General features: G+C 37.4%; 1 protein-coding gene across 1 annotated transcript; it reads left to right on the forward strand.

Moving 5' to 3' along the window:
- The first annotated feature begins 148 nt into the window (after positions 1-148).
- On the forward strand, positions 149-21,503 carry LOC117406931 (conserved oligomeric Golgi complex subunit 3-like). Its single transcript, XM_034011352.3, has 23 exons — positions 149-404; positions 1,962-2,108; positions 2,543-2,604; positions 3,220-3,385; positions 4,330-4,404; positions 4,513-4,605; positions 4,887-5,012; positions 5,128-5,208; positions 5,622-5,665; positions 6,045-6,171; positions 6,660-6,751; positions 6,950-7,089; positions 7,348-7,508; positions 8,009-8,117; positions 9,414-9,538; positions 9,773-9,862; positions 10,406-10,526; positions 12,534-12,622; positions 13,467-13,601; positions 14,288-14,363; positions 15,725-15,852; positions 17,636-17,734; positions 18,541-21,503. Exons 1-23 carry the CDS (start codon positions 222-224, stop codon positions 18,568-18,570), a joined length of 2,499 nt encoding a protein of 832 aa, XP_033867243.3. The 5' UTR covers positions 149-221; the 3' UTR covers positions 18,571-21,503.
- The last annotated feature ends 452 nt before the right edge of the window (positions 21,504-21,955 follow it).

Below are 21,955 nucleotides of genomic sequence, written 5' to 3' on the forward strand. Positions count from 1 at the left end.
AATGCAATTATACGATCATGGCAAATCAGTAGTTTATTAAGCAGAAATAAAGTTAGAGACAGTTACTGGGGGGGAAAGGATTGGAACTTTGAAACTATTGAAACTCACAACGACTGCGAACATGTAAAAGGAGCGTAATGTAGTAAATCTATTTGGATTGGCTGGAATCTGACACTGAATTCCAGCCCCCCGGAACAGGATCTGTTGTCAGTGCTGACGTTATGGTGTTGATGATGATGGCGGCGGTGGACCCGTCCCAGTTGGATCTGAATGAGAAAGGAACCAGGGAGAAGCTGTCTCTCTGGGACCGCGGGTCCGACGCCTTAGCTCCCCTGACAGAGAGGCAGACTGACTCCATTTTGGAGATCCAAGCCGCTGCAGAGAACCTTCCCATTCCCACAGAGGTGAGATAAACCCCGGGATTGTTCGTGTACGGGGCCGAGTCCTGTTTGAACAGCACAGAGCTATCAAAACAAACACTTCTGTAATGCACTTTTTAGAAATTGGATAATATCGTAATTCATTTGCATATCTGCACGTTATTGGACATACTAGCCTTGCAATAAGGTATGCACATGTGATTTAGAGTAAAATACTGACATTTAATTTAAATATGTATTTAAATAAGACGGCACTATTTCAGTTGGCGCAGTTTTGAAAGAACACACTTTCTTAGTACGCATCGTTTTTTGTTCTACTTCGCAAAATATTAAAACCTTACAGAAAATAACAATTTATTTTGGTTAAAACAAAAGCACACACACACACACAAGAAAACAACTGCCACGTATACATGTGCGTATAGACTTTCTTAAAGAGCAATGTTGTAAGCTACGGCAATAGCTGAATGTGCAATTTGTAACTTTATTTTTCTCTGCATGGGACTGTGTCGAACTGTTATCAGATTCAGTACCGTGATGGACAACACTCGGTTGGATTTATGCTGTGACGTACACACGGTATATGTGTCTGTATGTCACGTAAACCAGAAAACGAACACAATAACGAAGGATGTAAAGAGTACATTACATTAGAACAATCAAATTAAGCGTTTTTCTGTGTCGCATAGTAAATTGTTTATTGCACGAAAAAAAAAAAAAAACCTCCACAAAAGTGCTGGAATCCCAGATACACCACAGGGACCGAACAAGGTGTCTTAATCGAATAGATAGCTGACCTAAAATAGTTAGGTCTTAAGATTTAGTTTTCTGCTCACAACGGGCAGGCAAAAAAGTAGTAATTCCTTTAAGGTTGTACTACAGAAAACTAAAACAATTAGACAAAATGTTTAAACAAGAAACCTGTTATAAAACAATGCATTTTAAACTAGGATTTTGGTGAGCCCTGTAGATCACCTGAATAAAGCCCATTCACCATTTTTTCATGTAGAATCCACATAAACCCTGGGATAAATATGAAACTGTTTTCACATCTTTCACTTCTTCTGATCTTATAGTTTTACCATGTAGATAATTGTTACCTGTAATGGTAAATCTTTTTACTTCAGTGTACTTTCTCAACATTAGAAAATGATTCAGTTACATATATTGCAGTCAAAGGGTCAAGTGTAGTGATTTGATTTTTAACTGACAAATGTATTCCCTGTATTTGGTTTGTTTTGAATGAGTCATTGATGCAAGCCTTTTGTGACATTATGGAGAGACCAGCTTCAGTAAAGACCATCAGCCTGCATCAAGTAGATTATTATGTAAAAGTAATCAGTAGCAATGGGGCTTTTAACTTTAGCTGTCTGTCAGAAACAGGATTATCTCCAATAATACGATTGTCTATAATCATTTTTCAGAACAATAAATATTCAAGACACAAGAATATCGATACCGAAAATATCGATCATTGTTTTCTTTTCCAAACGTACATAGTTGCCGTAAACATGCCCTGTCCCCTGCTATTTTTGTTCTGTATTCTTTAATGACAATGTGTGCCTTTCTTTTCTGTCCCAGCTGCCCATTGAAGATCTGTGTAGCCTGACGTCCCGCTCCATCTCTGTTCCTCTGACTGTGACAGTACCGGCCTCTACTGAGGATATCCTTCTCCAGGGCTTCAAGTCCCTGGGGATGGAGGATGAGCGCATAGAAACTGCACAGCAGGTACAGTCCTCCCTCAGCCCCCCCTTCAATATAGCCCCCTTGCATTCAACAGGTACAATACTCCCACACTCCCCCCTTATTATTATTAATTTCTTAGCAGACGCCTTTATCCAGGGTGACTTACAATTGTTACACGATATCACATTATTTTTTACATTCAATTACATTATTTTTTACACATTATTTTTACATACAATTACCCATTTATACAGTTGGGTTTTTACTGGAACAATCTAGGTAAAGTACCTTGCTCAAGGGTACAGCAGCAGTGTCCCCCACCTGGGATTGAACCCACGACCCTCAAATAACAGAAACATGACATTTACCTTTGGCCACCATTTGTGAGATATGTGGTATGTTCACTTTAAAATTACTTTTTGCTTTTTGTTATATGTACACACTAATGCTGACGGTGTGTTTTCTATTATTTGTAGTTCTTTTCTTGGTTTTCCAAACTGCAGTCACAGATGGATCAGGATGAAGGAGCTAAGTTCAGGTTTGTAGGAAGGCACTTGAATGGTCCCTTGTTTGTTGGCCCCATCAATTGTATAACTTCAGTAAATTTGTGCTTCTTTCCTGGACATGAATTTATTGAATATCCCAAGTGTTACAGGGCATTGATATGGTGGCTGCGTCTGTGTGTACATATGTCACACTTTCATTTTCACACTTACCTATTGTTTTATCCAAATCCAAAGTATGAATTTAGCAACCACACTTGTACACAAAGTCCACAATTGTCGGAATCAAAAATCATTTAGAACTCTTCACCAGCTGAACTTTTTTTTTAACATAATGTAAAAAAAAGTTTTCTAAATTACAAATTCACTTCCACATAAAATAATTTTGATTTTGCATTTCTTCTGGACAGGACCAGGAACAGCAATTTCATTATCACATAGTAAACCTTTATCAGTTACACGGGCATTAGATGTAAACTCAGCTTTTGCATTTCATTGTTCAAACAAGCTTACAGCCATTTTGCCTGAGTACTTCTCGAAAACCAGTCGCTGCCATTGATATTTAGGTTTGGCAAACGGTCAATAACTTAATTTTTCCATTCCTGGTTCACATTTCTTTTTTGCATTTAAATCCCTCCCCCTCCCTCCAGACAAACCAGGGATTTCCTTGGTGGTTTTCAGGAGCAGTGTGACGTCATACTGAATGACGTGAACACCGCCCTCCAGCACCTGGAGTCCTTGCAGAAGCAGTATCTCTTTGTGTCTATGAAGACAGGGACGCTGCACGAAGCCTGTGAGCAGCTCTTAAAAGAACAGGTATGTATCTTCATTGTGAATTGGTCATTCTCAGGGATAACTCATCAGGGTTACATAAGTAACCCTCTGCAAGTTCCCTGTAATAAAAAAAAAAAAAAAGTATAATAATAAAATAAGTATTGTAAAGCCCAGATAAGTTTGGTAAAGCATGATAAACTATGTACTGTATATGTTTACTGTAGTATAGCAATGGGAAAGGTGTGGATTACTGTGCAGATATATGGTGGTAAACATTTAGAAGTGTAACCCCACCCCAAACTCCCAGACAGAATGGTTTAGTATTTCTACAGACTGGGGCCCCAGAATCCTAGTTTACTGTAGAACATTGTTAGTGTTCTAGCCTGGCCACTAAATTGCAGTTGACATATTACAGCTCAAGGTTTTTAATTGGGAACCTAAGAAGCTGAGTCACTAAACTGCAGACTAACTGCAATACAGTGTCTTCAAAGGATTGAACCCCTTTGCCCCCTTTGTTTCGGATACAGCTTTGCAGTACAGGAGACACATTATCATAGTTTGATTAAGGGGTGACTGTTAAACCAGGTTTGACCAGAATTATTTTTTTCTTACATTTTATTCAATTTGCTGGTGCTGTCTGTATATGGCCACAAAGTTGTTATTTGTATCAATCTTTTATCATCAACATGTATTTTGTGATTTATATAAAACTGAGTTTATCAGGTTAGAGGAAAATGCAATATGAAATGTCTGCAGGGGGCTAGGAGTGTATGAGAATGGTGCAAAATCAATACAGTTAATGTGTTCCCCGTGCAGACATGGCATACGTATGGGGTCCCCATTGGAAACAGTGGAAAAATGTTTTTCATTTGGGATGAATTACACCAAGCCAGCTTCAATAAGCCACCTGGGTAAAATGGGTGAATGCAATAATGCAGAGAACAAAGCAGTATATATTTCATGTTTTTCTTTTTTCTTCTAAACAGTCCGAGCTGGTTGACCTGGCAGAGAGCATACAGCAGAAGCTTTCTTATTTCAATGAATTAGAAAATATAAACACGGTAAGTTTCAAACAGGGTGGCTTTTCCTCTTGGCTGCTTTTCTGTTAAGATTTGGAATTCACTGTTTTGTGAGATTAATTCAGCCTTAATTCACCTTTTCTTTTTCAGAAATTGAATTCATCCACGTTATCTGTGAACAGTGAAGGATTTGTCCCAATGCTAGCTAAATTGGATGATTGTATAGAATATGTGTCCTCACATGTAAGTAATTAAGTTTTCCATCCGTTGCAAATAAAGTATTTGGTCAGCTTAAGTTTTGAATTAACTGTAAACAGGAAGAAGCATTGAGGGCTTGTTCTCACAGAGCTATTGAAAACAATGGCATATGCTGTGTTTGTTTTTTGGATTTGTCTTTTTATGTTAACATTTTGAAGGTAAATGGAGAGATGCTGTTTGAATCTTTATACAAAAACAATGCTTTTTATTCTTAGTTTTATATTGTCCTCTTTGTATCTTTAAATGGCATTTTTTTTCTCTTTCAGCCCAATTTTAAAGACTGTCCTGTTTATTTAGCAAAGTTTAAACAATGCCTTTCAAAAGCTATGCATCTCATGAAAACGTATACTGTGAACACACTACAAAACCTTACCAACCAGCTAACAAAAAGGGTAGGTGGAACAGTCACTTTCTCAATTTGCACTTGGATTTCATTGCATTACCTGTTTTGGAAATGCAAACTTTCAACAAATGTTTTTTTTTTTCTCTTCACTTATTACTTGCTAGGATCCATCAGGTTTGCCAAATGCTGATAATGCCTTCACATTGTTTTATGTAAGGTTCAGAGCCTCTGCACCAAAAGTCAGAGTAAGTATGTCTATATATGTATTTGTTAACCCTGTTTTATATAAATGACAAAAGTTACTTTGTCAGCTTAAATTCATACCCGCAGCCATAACATCTTGGAATGTGTTTGGCCCTGATCAGAAGTTGGTGCTACTTTTCCGAGGTGGTGTTGACTCTGTAGGAGACGCATTGTGTTGGATTTTGTGTGAGACGTTGACATTAAAAATCCCACAGATTTCACTAAAAGAAAGGTGAAAGCAAACTCTGGCCTGCTACAATTTATAATATTGTGAAATTATTTTGCTGTTTTGCGTTTTGAGGACAACTATTTTTTCCAGAGGATATCATTTAGGATGTTACTTGGGTGAAGAAGCATGTGTGCATATTGCCATACTTTCGTTTTTTCGTACTAACAATATTTTGTTGGTTTGCAGACGCTGATTGAACAGATAGAACAGAGATCTGAGAAGATACCAGAGTAAGCGGAATGTCTGCTATTTTCTATAAAACATGTAAAAGTTCAGTGACAAATAATTTGTATTTACTACAATTCAATATTTAGGAACAGGGTGTTGCATATAAGAAATATTTATAGCTGGAATTGGAAACAAGAGCTAAACTCCTAGCATTTTGTTAAACAAAGTGTAATGTTTGTCTTGTACACGCTCATTCTAGTTCTTCAAAGCTCACAGTGATATTTTGCTCTGATTTCTGGTTAGATATTGATGTTCAAGTGAATAGAGCCACTTTTGATTTAGATGTAACAAATGGCACCTATTTAGTCATATGATGAGTACACTCTGCGCTTTCGTGCTGGTCATCTGGTGTGAGTGGATTGGCTTTCTTCTTCCTGTCAGGTATCAGCAACTATTGAATGAAATCCACCAGTGCTACCTGGACCAGAGGGAGCAGTTGCTGAGCCCCAGCATAACCTCGACAATAACAGACCTGACCAGCCAGTACAACAGAGATCACTGCGCTCTAGTATGATCACTTACCTGCATTGAAATATACTGCCTTCCATTACTGTGCTAGTGCACATTCACAGTGCCCCATTGAAACGCACAAATAATCAGCTGTTTTATTGTAAACAGATTTTTAGGCCGGGGATAGGGTTCATTTTTAAAGTCACTATGAAGACTGGGGCCTGAATGAAATCAAAGTTTATGGCAGTGCCGTAGTTTTACTTTACTTTATAATAGCTATGGCACTGCCATATTTTTGGATTTAATTCAGGCCTGCAAAAATATGCCTTGATCTTGCACATGAAACCTTTTAAAAGATCAGATCACTTGGGCCCCTCCCTGTAAATGTATCAATGTATGTATTAGGCTAGACCGGTCACTACAAAAATTTTGAGCTTGCCATTAGTCTGTAATCAGTGACTTATCATTGTAACAAATCTTTTTAAAGGAGTGGCCGAACAGGTGGAGTACCATTATAGAGCTAATTGTAGAAGTTTCATTGTTCAGGTCCGCAGTGGCTGTGCCTTCATGGTCCACGTCTGTCAGGATGAGCACCAGCTGTACAACGAGTTTTTCACCAAGCCAACAGCCAAGTTAGAGTAAGTAGTTGCTAAAGCGATATTGATATATCATAAATACTGTCAGATTCGTGGAACAGTGTATCTGTTCAGTGTAATACAGCATTTCATATGTTCAGTAGATATTTTTCTATGTTTCCCTTTCTTGGTTCAGGTGTTAGTGTAACTTTACATATCTGTTTCCCTGGTTTTCTTTCACGCGTTTGTTTTGTCTTGCAGTGAATTGCTGGAGAAGTTGTGTCTGTCATTGTATGATGTGCTCAGACCACTAATCATCCATGCCATCCACCTTGAGACTCTCTCTGAGCTCTGTGGGATCCTGAAAAATGAAATGCTAGAAGACCATGTCCAGAATAATTGTAAGTCTATAGTCTCTCGCACTCGCTCTCTCGCTCCCTCTCGCTCTCTCGCTCTCGCTCTCTCTATCTCTCTCTCTCTCTCTCTCTCTGATAGATAGATATGCACTGTGTGTATCAGACCTGCGATCAATCACAGTTGTAATCCAGATGGCAAAGACGTGATAATCCTCTTTGTTCAGGGCACCCCTGCAGCACCTCAGGTGACCCTCACTCAAGCATGCAGGAGGTTGCATCAAGTGGTTGCATTTCTCTTTTCAGTGGAGCAGCTGGGCGCATTTGCTACTTTGGTTCAGCAGATGCTGGAGGACGTACAAGAACGGCTTGTCTATAGAACACACATGTACATCCAGAGCGACATCATCGGATACAACCCAGCACCAGGGGACCTGGCCTATCCAGACAAGCTGGAAATGATGGAGGTATAATACCCACTTTACGTATGTCATCCTTCTCATTTGAAAATATTATTGCACAAAGCATAACATCAGAGATTAAACGCCTGCAATATTAAAGCACACTCATTACTACTACAAGATACTGTTTACTGTCATATTTTTGCTGACGAAAAATTATTGGCAAGTTTCCAAGAACAAATGGCATTTTGTATTTAAATTTAATTTGTCCCATTCCTATAACGTTAACATAGCTGACAGGGAAAGTTTATTTTCTGGCAGTGTGACATACTAGTCACTAATTAATAAATACATTCAAAACAAATAAATTGGTTACTTTCATCTAGTTATTTATCCTATTTTATTTGAATGCCTTGGTGTTTCATGACTTAATGATATTGCCATTGGATCATTTAAACCTCAGCAATGTCTCTGGGTCAAAGCTGTTACTGGCTGAAAGCTCTATTGTTTTATCTGTTGACTGCAGTCTTCTAAACTGTTCATTGGATTATTTGATTTTTTTCCAGAAAATAGCACAGAGTTTAAAGGAAGAGCAGAAGAAATTGCCGGCATTAGATTCCTCATTTTCAGACATTCAGTTAGAAGATCCAGATTCCAAGAGTGTCATCAAATCAGGTACAGCTATTGTATATTCACCTTTCAAACATACAGGGACATCACCCTTCGATCTTTTGATTGATTCATTCTACAAATCTTCTAACTAAAAGTGTCTGTGTGGCTTTGAAGAGAAGGGCAGATATATTGTTGATTAACAAATCCACAGTTTGTGCTACAAATCCACAAAAAACTGTTGATTCGTCAACGAAACCACCACAGTCAGAACAATTCAACAGAAAAGCAAACACCGTTTAATTACGCAACAGTCATTTCAACAATTACTTAATTATAGTATTGCACGTTTCAAACGTAACACTTAGAAAAGGGCTTACGATTCCAGTTTAGAATTTCATATTATTAAATAAAAGTAATACAATTGTACATTAACATAATGTAAAAAAAAGTTTTCTAAATTACAAATTCACTTCCACATAAAATAATTTTGATTTTGCATTTCTTCTGGACAGGACCAGGAACAGCAATTTCATTATCACATAGTAAACCTTTATCAGTTACACGGGCGTTAGATGTAAACTCAGCTTTTGCATTTCATTGTTCAAACAAGCTTACAGCCATTTTGCCTGAGTACTTCTCGAAAACCAGTCGCTGCCATTGATATTTAGGTTTGGCAAACGGTCAATAACTTAATTTTTCCATTCCTGGTTCACATTTCTTTTTTGCATTTAAATTTTTCTAAAGCCACTTTCATGTTCTAGATCTAAAACATAGGCCTTGCTACTGTCTTCACTTACAACAGACGCTTTTGTCTGTGTAAGTGGAATTTCAAACTCAAAACACGAGGAACTCATGACAGCATTACCACAGTATGAGAGACAAACATTTTAACTGTTTAAAGGAAGTGTAACAAAAGCGCAACAAACAAATTCAATTAACAATGAGCTGAATCTCATTATCACACAAGTATCAGTTGGGAAGAAATGTTTTAAGTGACATAAACGACATGGCATGAGAAAATAATCCACAGTTTCTCATGGTTAACGGCACTCGACACACTAAATTATTTTTACCGATTCAACACATCGCTGTTTATCCCTTACTTAACCCTCTTGAACTATTAGGACCTTCAGTGTGTCGTCCTCACTGCAGACAGACCCATGGCCAGTAAGCCCACTTGTAGCTAGCTGCTCTGACCTCTCATGGATTCTATCATTTGTGTTTATGATTTGATTTTGTTTTTCTTAGACCAGTAAGGAACAGGATTCCAATTGTCTTATTCCAAGACGGCTTGCATCTTCATAGGAAGGAATTCTGGCATTAACCGCATGCATAAATGTAGGATCTTTTTCTTTGTAGGTGCCTCAGAAGTACCAACAACGCGATTGCAAACTACAATTTCTCCAGCAGATCTGCACGGCATGTGGTATCCCACAGTGAGGAGGACTCTGGTCTGCCTGTCCAAATTGTACCGATGTATAGATGTGAGTTGATACAAGAACTTGTGCCAAGTGCATATAAAATAATTGCTTCATTTGTTTTGTAAAAAAAAAAAAAGGAAAATGTTGGGGGTATGGTAAAAAGCGTTTCACATTGTGTATGAGCGTTTGTTTGAATTGGGTGATATCTAATCGCTTGATTTAGCTTTATTCATGTGTGCGTCCCCCAAGTAGGACAGAATGTTGCAATAACATGCCATTCTTCTCATTTACCTGTAGAGGACAGTGTTTCAAGGTTTATCACAAGAGGCATTGTCTGCGTGTATCCAGTCATCATTGAAAGCTGCAGACGCCATAATGAAAAACAAGGTCAGTACCGTTTACTGTAGGTACAGATACTATAATGTATGCACAATTTAGTGCCTATTGATACCTTATTAATATCAAGAAAAATAGATCAATTTACCCAGAATGTCTACAATGTCTAATTGCACGGTAAATAGTATTTGGTAACAGAAGGAATGAAAATAGATTAAGTTCTACCTGTTGAGTTCTGGCGTTTCTTGAAAAGAAAGGTCGTGTATATCAAATGTTTTTACAGACCCTGTTATAATGTGGTCTGTGAAGACTCCAGGTTAATCCCCTGAACCTGTGTAGAAGTGACATAAGGCAGGTCTGTTGCTTCCTTGTGGCACAGTCCAAATACTTAATAAAAGTGGACCTCTTTGGACAGCAGATACTGTAGATTTTGCCCTGGAAAAAGCGGGCCTAAGACAGAGCTTGCTTTTAAATCCAATTTTTGACCAAGAGACGTGTATCTTTCATTATACAGTGCCAACATTGAAATAGGTCAAACATATTTAAAGCTATGCCCCCAAAACTGTTCCTTTTGTGTTTGTGCTCCTTCCTCAGACCCAGATCGATGGCCAGCTGTTCCTCATCAAACACTTGCTGATCCTGCGAGAACAGATCGCTCCCTTCCACGCCGACTTTGCCATTAAGGAGATTTCCCTGGACCTTAAGAAAACTAGAGGTACTGGCTGGCAGATGTGGGTGGGCTGGTCCTGCCCAGACACTGCTGATTTAGTGCTGGTTACAGGTTTCTATCATGTTCACCTGCAGTCATTTGCATGCACTGTGATTATTTTCTTTCCAGTAACTAAGCTAACCTGCACTAACATAGCCTTTCTGCTGTTTCTTACTCCATTATCTGTTGAGTTGACTCCCTATGAGAACCATTCTGCTGCTATTGACTTTTAGGTGGAACACATTTTTCTCTGGAAGGGAAGTGATCAGACAGTTTGCAGGTCCCCACATGTGGTGTTACATTTTCTACTGGCGTAAACAATGTTATGCCAGTAAAGTGCACGTTAACATTTACTTTATATCTTATGCAATTAGAAGACTTGAAACCACTGCACCACATCATTTATCGCAATGATAGTCCCTGTAAATCTGTAAATGTCCAAGTTTATAATTGGGTATATACTGTACACAGTATACTGTATGCTGTGTTCTGTTCTGTGAAAATAGTTACTCTCTTAGTTTTGTATACAAGTCCGTGTGCCCACATGGCTGAAGTGGAGTGTAAATGTAAGACAATTGGGGTCAAGATGTTTAAAAATGTAATTTACAGATTTGATTTACAACAGCATGGTAGGTAGATTTCTAATCTCATTCACTTTTTTTTCATGCTCTAAATTGTCCTGAATGTGCTTTTTTTGTGTGTGTGTGAGCCTATTTTTGTATATACAGTATAGAGTAATCCTTAAGTATGTGTCATATGATTTGTTTTTCTGATAGATATTATCAGGCTTTAGTTTTACTACATCCAATTACTGGGTCATCTAGTCTAAGAGTCGCACTTATTAATCCAGTGTTAATTCCTAATATCTATTCAACTGATCTAAATCCCTGCGTTTCTACTTACTAATACTTCTATAAGAAATCATTAGGGCATTATGTGTACCAAAGTTATGAAACTAACCTCTTCCAACAGTGCATGCAATCTGTTTGTAGTATTTTTGTGTTTAAAACAAAAAGACAGTGGAGGGCCCTGTTTTAATGGTTGAACTATGGCTGTAGTTCTGTGTGATAGTGCCTGTTTATGTTAATATTGCAGATGTAGAGGTATGTTAAAATGGCCAGTACATACTTGAGCATGCTTTTTCTTTTCTGCTCACTGGTGTAAAAATCTCTTTAGTCTGTCTGTCCACTAATACGTTTCTCTCCTTGCATTTGAACAATGATAAGATCCTTTTCCTTTAGCCTGGTTTGAGGAGAAAGGGGGATATATCCTTATGGTTTTGTGATCTGGCTGACACAAAGGTTTGCCCTTGTTCTCTCTTCTGAAGGTGTAAAACTCTGTGCCAGCTAGATCACTGGCGTGGGTGGTAAGTACTTTTCCAAATACTTTCTATATCAAACCTTTTGTAACCTCAAAAGTGTTAAGCTGGCTCAGTGCATCTGCCAATATTAGTGAATTAAAAAACAATTACGGAACAAACTGAATTGAATTTAAAAGCTGTCCTGTTGCCCTTCACTTATCTCTGCATTACAGCACCGGGCCATCAGACTTCAAAAGGTATAAACTGAACCTGTGATGACCTTAGGATAGCCTTGTGGATCTTTATCAAATCATAACTTGCACATCACATTATTGAACATTTCCTATATGCAATGCAGAAACCTGAAAAAGAAATCTGAAACTATATTTTATATATTTTAAAAAAGAAAGGATACACAAATTGACTCCTAATTTACGTTGAAAGATATGAAACATTGTCCGTTAGTAAAGTCTTCTGACCTTTAACACTTCCACTTAACATCGCATCTGATTTTTCAGACTGAATGAAATAAAAACTATGCTGATTGAAAATGGACCACCCAATTGCTATTGATGAAGCACTGAAGACCTGGAATGGAAGCTCTGAAATGGGATCTGTGCTTCCCTCTCAGCCCACTAGAGGGGGCTCCCTCCATGTTGTAAGGCCTTTCAACTAAGTAAATCTGCCTGCTTTTGTATTTTGTTTCTTTTCAGATGCAGCTTTTAAAATACTGAATCCCAAGACTGTGCCTCGATTTTTCAGATTGAACAGCCATAATGCCATACTTGAATTTTTGTTGGAGGTAAATCGGAGGTTTCTTTCATTATTACTCAGTGTTGGAAATAATTCTGCATATGGAGTACCATAGTATTCAAGTGTTTATACAACAGAAGTGAACATATATTTTCCAGCATGTAGTTGTACTGTAAACTTATTAGTTCAGACATGCACATATATCAGTTTTTTTTTATTTATTAATATATAAAAACAAATCAATACATTTAAAGTGTTACAGAACACCCCACAAAGTTGACAAGAAACACATTATGCTATATATAAATGTCGACCTGTTTTGAATTTTTTTGTCACACATTGTGGGTCTTAAATCAGCTGGGTAACACATTTCTCAACATTTACATGGGAGCGTTTGCCAGGAGAAAAATAAATGCCTTCTAAGGATGGCAGTGTATCCAGATCACACTCCCTCCTGCAACAATGCTGGTTTTCTCTTCCCACAATGAGCTGCTCGTTTCAATCAGAGTGGCCGCATTGTTGCAGGAGGGAGCACGAACTGGATACAATATAATGTATAAATATAAAAATATGTTAAAATAAGACAGTGATATGGACAACATGGAATACACCAAAGGTAAAGTAATGTGTTTCTGTTAAACACTGCAGGGGGTTCTGTAACACTTTATTAAAGAAGTAGGAGCAAATAACTAAGATGGGGAAAAAATGGTTAGATCCCTGATTTAAGACACTGTACCTTGTTGTGGCTCAGTCCCTCCAAGCTGTGAACCCAAGCAGCAAGATGAACATTTTCTTTTTCCAATTGCCAAATTACTAAAGTTGGTGTTGTGGTCGTGTAAGCATGCACCCAGTTTCTATTGCTTGTAGACAACGACTGCTTGTTTCTGCTGCAGGGAACGCCAGAGATAAAGGAACATTACATTGACTCGAAGAAGGAAGTGGATCGCCACCTCAAGTCCAGCTGTGAGCACTTCATCCAGCAGCAGACCAAGCTCTTTGTGGGGAAACTGGAGGATTTACTGACCAAGGTGAGAAGGGTGCTAGAGCTGAAAGCTAAAGGCAACTTTTGTGTTTTTTAGAGTTTTTAAGCATTTGTTGAAGCTGAGGAATAAGTGCTTCCAACATCTTTGTGATGTGTTTGTGAAAGTTCAGTGGCATGACGTGAGCTTGTCCGAGGTCAGAGCCATTGCTATGAATATGTACTGTGAAGAACATTTACATGACCTGATATACCATGCTACGTGGTTAGACAGATTGAGACAAATGGGTTTATTTATTTTTTCTGAAGTGAAGCTCTTGTAAGAATTGTGCTGTCTAAGGAAGGACTGAATTGAAGGGTCCTATTTACAAATTTCTAAAAATGTACTCTTACGCCCAGCCCTTCTTAAAACTTGTTTTTTGTAAAGGCTTACTTTCGTCTCTGCAGTAGAAACATTTGTTTAAGAAGCTGCTTCCAGATTGTTCGTCTCTTCCCTAGATATGTGTTTTAAAAAAAAATAATAAAAAATGACCTACATGCTGAATAACAGGTGCCAGCAGATTGCAAACAGCATGCCTTATGATTTTAAATGGGATCTCATATTAAGAGGCATTAACAAGGAAATCTGTTTCTGCATATCGCATGCCCTGCAGCAGTGTGAGCCTCAGCTGTGTGATGAATGGGATACCGGGACACACTAAAGATCTCTGTTTTTTCTTTGTGTTTGCGGTCAAGGTGGCAGCTTTGAAGACCATGGCAAGTCAAGGAGGGCCAAAGTATAACCTCTCTCAGCAGCCATGGGCCCAGCCAGGTAAGAAAAGAAACGTGCTGCATTTTTTTTTTTAATAACCTCTCACTCCAGCCATGGGCCTGGCCAGGTATGAAAAAAAACATGCAGGATTTAAGTATACGAGTACTGCTTGAAATGTATTCTGTGGCAAAAAGGACGGTTTCTAATGAGATCTGACAAATAACACATTCTACTATACCCAAGCATGTTCCTGCCATTTCTTTAATAGGTAATATGAGATACTTACTGTAATATGGTATGAATTACACTTTAGTTTTAAACAATGTTGATTTAAATATTGAAAGAATACAGTATGTGATCATAAAAAATGAAGGCAGAGACAATGTTATTGCAATAGCAATATCAATCAGGATTAAACATGCTTAAACGTGTAAACTTCGACATATTTGATATTTTTGTAAGTCTTCCTAAAGACTTTGAATATGTATTGAAAAAATAACCATACACTGAACGCATCCAGTTGAATAAACACTAGAGCGGACATCTGTACTTGACATATATTAACAAAATCTGAAAGTTTAACATGTTTGCTGTTTACACTCTGAACCGTTAACATCCCTACTACCTGTTAAGTGGAAGAGTGTGCCTCTTCCTTTCCTGTAACCACTCCAATGGAAGTAATTGACTTGCTCATTCACAATAATTAGTGAGTCTGAGTTTTGGGCATGTTAGTTAAGCAGCCAGTTTGCTTCCCAGGCATTGGATACAGGGAAACACTTCAGATCTTGTTCAACAATTGTTACATTATATGATGTGTTATCAGTCTATAGTGCACTGAAAAACATTTTGGATTCAATTTGCTTCATTTTAATTGCTTTAATCAGAAGGTGGTCAGCTAGTGCCTGAAATACAGGAGTGCTTCTCCAGTGTTCTTTGTATAACAGCCCTCCTAATGCCTATGAAACAATGTATTTGATAGTAATGGATACAACAGATCCGCCTTTATATGTAATAAGTAAATACAATAGTTAGTTTACTTTATCATTATCATGGTTTAACATATATTCTGTCGTCTGTTTTACTGACTTTAAGTTGCACAGTTTTTTCTTGATGCAGTTTCTAAAAGCAGGAGAAGGTTACAGAAACGAATGATCAGATATTTATATACAGTTCAGGGAAAACCTTGTGTTCTCCTGAGATGCTACGTGTCATTCATATGGATGCCCTGTAACTCTATAGGAGGGCTGTGTCTGTTCTGCTGTTGGTGCATTAGGAACCTCCACTGAGTTATGTATGTATGTATGTGGTAGGAGGAGATTGATTTTCGGTCAAGTGCTTTTTGATTCTGGCACATAACAAATGACATTGTTTATACCGAGATTGGTGCTGTTACTTACTGCAGTTGTTTCTCTCCCTTGCAGCAAAGATCAATGATATCTTGGCCACGACATATAAAACATTAAAAACGAAGCTTCCAGCAACCTTGCAGAGCATGTCTTTGTACCTGGCCAACAAAGACACCGAGTTTATCCTGTTCAAACCAGTCAGGGTGCGTACAATAGAGCCTGGTGTGTCTTTTTGTTTGTGGGGTGGATTCGAAATATCTAACCAGGTTAATGGTCCTGGTGCAGTAAGCTCAATGGTATTCATGGGCAGTCATTTTTTAATTTATTTTTAATTTAGTTTATTTTAAAGTCAGTCATGTTCTTGTTTAAGTGTAACCCTTTTATAGCACATAACTGAGAATACCTGTTGTTGTTGTAGTTTATTATTATTATTATTATTATTATTATTATTATTACATAACCTTTTTGCTGTATCTAATGTGCATGAATGTACATGTCTAAATCGTTTATTCGTGAGACTCAGATTTGTAATGCCTGCTTTTATCTGGAGACAAGCAACATATGCTTCAAAATATATATTTTTTAAATAAATAAATTATATACAATGTTAGTTGTCCCGCGTTATAACGCCACCCTCGCATACTGCCAGCTATCCTCTCTGAACAAATGTCACCAATATAAAAACAGTGCTGTTTTTGCCCGTTATCTCGCCACCCCGCTGTCCACCACCCGCCAACTTCCCAAGCCAAGCAAACATAAATATAAGCATTGTAGTTTCCCTCATTGTAGCGCCAGCGAAATAATCATGGCCAATTAAAACATAAAAGTTATGCAGTTAACCTTTGGCTCACTTTCCTAATTCGTTGTTAACTGAACGTCCGTACCAATGTCATCAACACTCCCGCTCCCAAAGCAAAACAGAAGGTACAAAATGGCAAGTTGACCCTACATTTAAACACCAGAGCAAAAGAAAAAAATGTTTTCTCACCTAAGTGAGGCATACTGTTAATCAAAGGACAATTGGAGACGTTGTAGTGGATAAAAACAAATGGCTTACCGTTATGGAACGGGTCGATTTTGTTTAACATGAAAAAGGCTTGATGCAGTCTAAACTAAGTGACTTTTAAAAACCACAGTAAAAAAAAAAAAAAAAAAAGTACAGTAAGAGGTTTGTTTGTTTGTTTACAAACACAAATGAAGGCTGACTTAAACTAAAGCATCGGTTTTGTAAACAGCAGAATTCGTTTTTTGTTTTTTTTTTCCTTTAAAAAAAAAAAAAAGTGTTTGCCTGTACATATTCAATTTTTTTTTTTACTCCTTAAAAAAGAATGCTGTTGAGCTTAAATTTCTTTGTGAAATGTAGATGGCATCGTTCAATGGGGGATAGTATTCAGCAGGCTTACAGTCGTGCAACAAACACTAAAGTTCAAATGACCAGTACAGTAAAAAAAAAAAAATTAAAAAAAATCGTACGCTTTGTTTTTATGGAATTGTTTGGGTGATTTGACACTAAATGACACAATGTTTATTTTATTTATTTATTTTATTTTATTTTATTTTATTTTATTTTTAAAGTATAAACTGTTCCTCAAAAGTAACCATGTATATTTTATACAACTGGGAAAAGATGACAAAACATCACTAGTAGACCTACTGTTGTGTTAAGAACTAGTACTGTAGTTTTAAAAAAAGATTAATGTTTTATTAAAATGGCCTGGAGATACTGTAATTGTATAACTAAAAAAATAAAACGTTTGAATTTATTGCAAACATAGAAGATTGTGTGTGTGTGGTGGGTTTTTTTTTTTTTGTTTGTTTTGTTTTTTTGACCCTCCCTATAACGCCAGCCTCGCTTATTGCCCGTTTTTGCCCATGGCCCTTACCAGGTGGTATAAAGAGGGTTGACTGTATATATAAATAAATATAATTCCCTGTGTGCTCAGTTGAATGCAGAAATGATCTCCGTGCCTTTTCTTGTTGTTGCAGAACAACATCCAGCAGGTGTTCCAGAAGCTCCATGCCATGTTACAAGAAGAGTACAGTGTTGAAGATCTCCAGATCATAGCCTGTCCTTCCGTGGAGCAGGTAGAGATCATACTGGCCTGCCACAGACAGTACATTTAACCCTTTGCGGTCCATTTATTCAGCGCATCTCAGGCATGTCAGGTCCAATTTATTTTCACACGCGCAGTTTATTTTAGACGCGTTGTTTTAAAGTATTTTTTTTCACAGTAAAACAGGTTTAAAAGGCACTGCATATCAACAGGACACTCGGTACTGCAGCTCCAGCCCCGCCCCACCCCTTGTTCGCTGTATTTTTCACATACCTCTACATAGTGCATACCGATAAATCATCTCCGGATCACTCGTTTTATCACCAAACTCCTCAATAATGTGATCCAAGTCATTATTTTATTACTATAACATCTAAAAAAAAAGCTCTGCAAATGTCTGTGATATTCTTTGAGTGCTGGATGCAGAAGCAGCTATCTTGTTTGTTTATGTCCGTGTTATCTATGTGGTGTCGGGGCTATCTGTATTCATGAGATACGCCCCTTTTTTAATTTTTTTTTTCTCCCCCTGCTCCTATCGGTCTCACTCGGCCATTGAATGGTTTTCTCTGCTTTTTCCGGAGAAAAAACGACTAGAAACCTGTTTTGTCTTTTTGATGATGTCGGACAGGGTCCGACATAGGACCGCAAAGGGTTAATAGCAGCTGTTCCTGTCAAACTCTGAAAATGTTGTTGATTTAATCCACAGATGCACTGTAGCCCAACACAGGAAAATGATTGTTCTTGTTGTACAAGAAACTGGTGATCTAAATAGAATAATTGAGGAATTGACCAGCTCTGGTTGTGTATTGTATACTATAATTCTATTTTCTCTTTCAGATCAACTTGCTGTTGTCCGTGAATAAATAACCGGTGTGAAGTAATGCAAGTCTGTATCCATGGAAGAAGCAGTAGCTTGCTGTGAGGGGTTACTTGCTAAGAAGCCGGGTTACAGATCATTGCCTTCCAGATCACCTGCTGTTTTTGCAGATTGTTCCAAATGACTTGACCTGGAGACCTAGGAAAGCTTGCGTAGGTTCTGTCTCCAGAAAAAAAGTCAATCTGTTCATAACTGCTGCAAGCCTAATTCAAGTCTCATAGGGATTACCTTGTGTTTCTTGGGAATTTCTAGTACACTACCAAAGATAATTCTGTGCTGACAAAGTGGAACGTTGCCCTTGTGATCATTTCAAAGGCATAGCCCTGTTTCTTGATTTTCATAAAGCGTTGTTCATGACAGGTGATAGATCAGGGTTAACTGAACTGGCTAAGGTTATGTTTTTAATATAGTAATGACATCCAGGCAGTATCGCACCCTTATTATCACAGCCCTCCATATCTGTTATTATTCAGTGGATATTGCCTCAAGATTATTTTATCTAAAGATTATATTATTGTAGAGCTAATTTGCCCTTCATGCTGTTATGGTAAATGAGAACCAAATTAAGGGATAATGCCAGGGAATCTAATGATTTTGTACTAAGAACTGGAAGCTCAAATTCTGACTGAGCTGTTGAAAGGTGGCAAAGCTGGAACCCACAGAACATGGCATGTCACCTCGGTTCTGGTCTTGCATAGGGTCACATAGCTGTTAGAGGTGTCGTCTGTGATCTGAACAGCCCCTTATTGTGTACTGTGCTGTTCTTCCCTGTTGTCCTAGAACGTGCCCTAACCAGCCCTCCGTCTCTAGGATTTACAGTGCAGTACTGTATATTATACATTTTATTGTTGTCTATCTTTAAGAGGTTTCTAGATTTGCAGGTAATTTAAAGAATTTACAGTTGTAATTCAATTATCCAAACAAGTCGATTAACACTCCCTGGTCTCAGTTAGTTCTGAAAATAGAGGTTTTACTGTAGGTGAGATAAAATAAAGTTGGGGTCCCACCTTCTTTACATACATTAAAGACCACTGACTGTCTTGACCGTAGCCTTCCAAGAATCTTCACTTTCCTTCCCACCGCACTGATTGTTTGAAAGGAGTTGCTAAAGGTTGTTTTTTTTATGTCTAGAGATTCAGTGAATATTGAAAAGGGACCAGTCTTTGCAGGACACGGCCTTGAATCTAAAAATGAAAACTGCTGTATACTATACAAAGGTTTGCTTTAGATTGTGATCAGTCTGTGTGCGGCTGTCGTGTCCCATACTTACATGTTCAGAATCAGTTGAGGTGGGGTAATCTTTTGATTGCCCTAAATATTTGCATATCCATTCAAAAAGGGTCTTGGCACCTTTTATTTAGCAGAGTGTCATCTTGCTCAATGTTTTTAAAGCAGCTCTTCAAAGCTGATTTAATCCACTGTAGTTGTGAAGGATGCTAATTTATATTTCCAAATGTGAAAATTATTGTTTGTGAAACTAGTTAAATACAATTATGTTGAGTAGTTTAACAGCTCTCGATGTGTATTGCTTATTAAAATTCTGTCATCCTCCTGATGCTGCTGAGAAAGTTAAACTGTATTACCTTGACTTTCAATAGCTTTTCTCATAAAGAATCAGTTCCTTCCATTCATTTACTTAAATATCGACACTTAAGTCTCAAAGCCTTCCCAAATAAACCATTCGCTACCAAAACCTGGTTTAATCTTTATTCGTTTTATATTTTCAGATTTAGTTTTGTTTAGAATTGGTGACTTCTGTTTTGTTTCTACCTGTGGTGGGTGAGACAACCTCTAATGGTTGTAAGTGTTTACAGGGGTCCTGATGTAAAAAACAATACATGAGGTGACTGTTTTAAAACCATAACAGGAGTTTTTCCTTCCCTCCATTGTGAAATGTAACCTACCTACGAACCCTGTTTTGAAAAGATCTTGCACTCTGCAGCTTTTGCTTTGTGTGTGAAGTAAGTGGCATTTTATTTTGTGTGCTGATCTTAAAAGCAAAGCCACTAAATTACTTCTGGCAAAGTGAATCCTTTCAGCACAGTAAAATTAGCTCCTCTTTTTTTTAGTTGGTGTATATGCTTTACTTAATTTTGTGTTTCTTTTTGTTATTAAAACCTACTTTAGGGCTTGGGTTCTTAGCTACTACTAACAAGCGGTATGGTTTCTTTTGGGATGTAATGAGGCTTGTGGAATCTGATTGTTTGCTACTCTACAACCTGTTTCTTCCAACTTTTATTTGTGGGATATCTTTTTTTAAGCTATTTTATTCAGTTTTTGTTATGGTGTGTGTTTTTGTAGAACAAAAAAGAAAAATATGTTAAATCTACAAATATAACTGACTGGAGCCTTAAAATAGGTCACATACATATTTCCAAGTCTATTCATGGCAAAAATATTATTTTATGTTGTTTTAAAGCCACCAAAAGATGACTGCCTGTTATGTACAAAGTTAATAACCTACTACTGAAAAAGCCGTTGACTAGCAAGTGCCAGCCAGTTCTATATAAGCACAAGCCCCACATGCAGTTTATATAAAAATACAATCTTTGTATTCTTGTGAAATAGCTGTATATTTTATTAAAGGTGTTTTAAAACTATAATATTTCTAAGAGGACAAATGTCTGCACAAAACAACTATTCTATAGATTGAGTGCATCACATTTATAATATTTGAAGGGTTGGCTTCTCTGTTTAATAATTCAATTGATTGTCAGAACCTTGATAAAGATTCGATAGGGATGTTTTCCCTTGTTTAATCATTACATATAATGTAATGGATGAAATAAAGGTGTATCAACTTTTAGATATGCATGATTTGTTATTTATCATTTACTTAAACAACTGATGTAAAAAAAAAATGTACATAACACCTACTGCTACAAAGTTTAACTGTATAAATAAACCCCTTTTTTGCAATATGTACTTGGCTTGCTGTATGTGTTGTGTATAGACAAACCAGTCATTTTACCTGTCCTAGTGCTATTTCCAGAATGTTGATTATAAGCATGACTCTTTAAATTCCTACTACACTCCAATGAAGATGCCCAACACAGTAATTATGTGCCAGCTACATACTCATGCTCTTTGGATGTTTGTTGAGCCTGTGCAAACTGTGACGCTCATAACTTTTGATCGTCTTGCTGGTTTGTATACAGCTTATCAATGATGGGGGGGGAATGGAACGGGCAAAGGTACAGATTTTTCTAGGATTCCCCCAAATCCTGAAAACATAATCACTGACTATTGGATTTGTTAGCATACATGTGGTGTGATTTGCTGTGTTATGAAATCCCCCTTCTAGTTTAACAATATATTCTATGCTATGTCCATAGGGACTATAAGCAGTGTGTTTAATGGCTCTGTCCAAAAAAA

This window comes from Acipenser ruthenus, chromosome 8, assembly GCF_902713425.1.
Source record: "Acipenser ruthenus chromosome 8, fAciRut3.2 maternal haplotype, whole genome shotgun sequence".
Lineage (NCBI taxonomy): Eukaryota > Metazoa > Chordata > Actinopteri > Acipenseriformes > Acipenseridae > Acipenser > Acipenser ruthenus.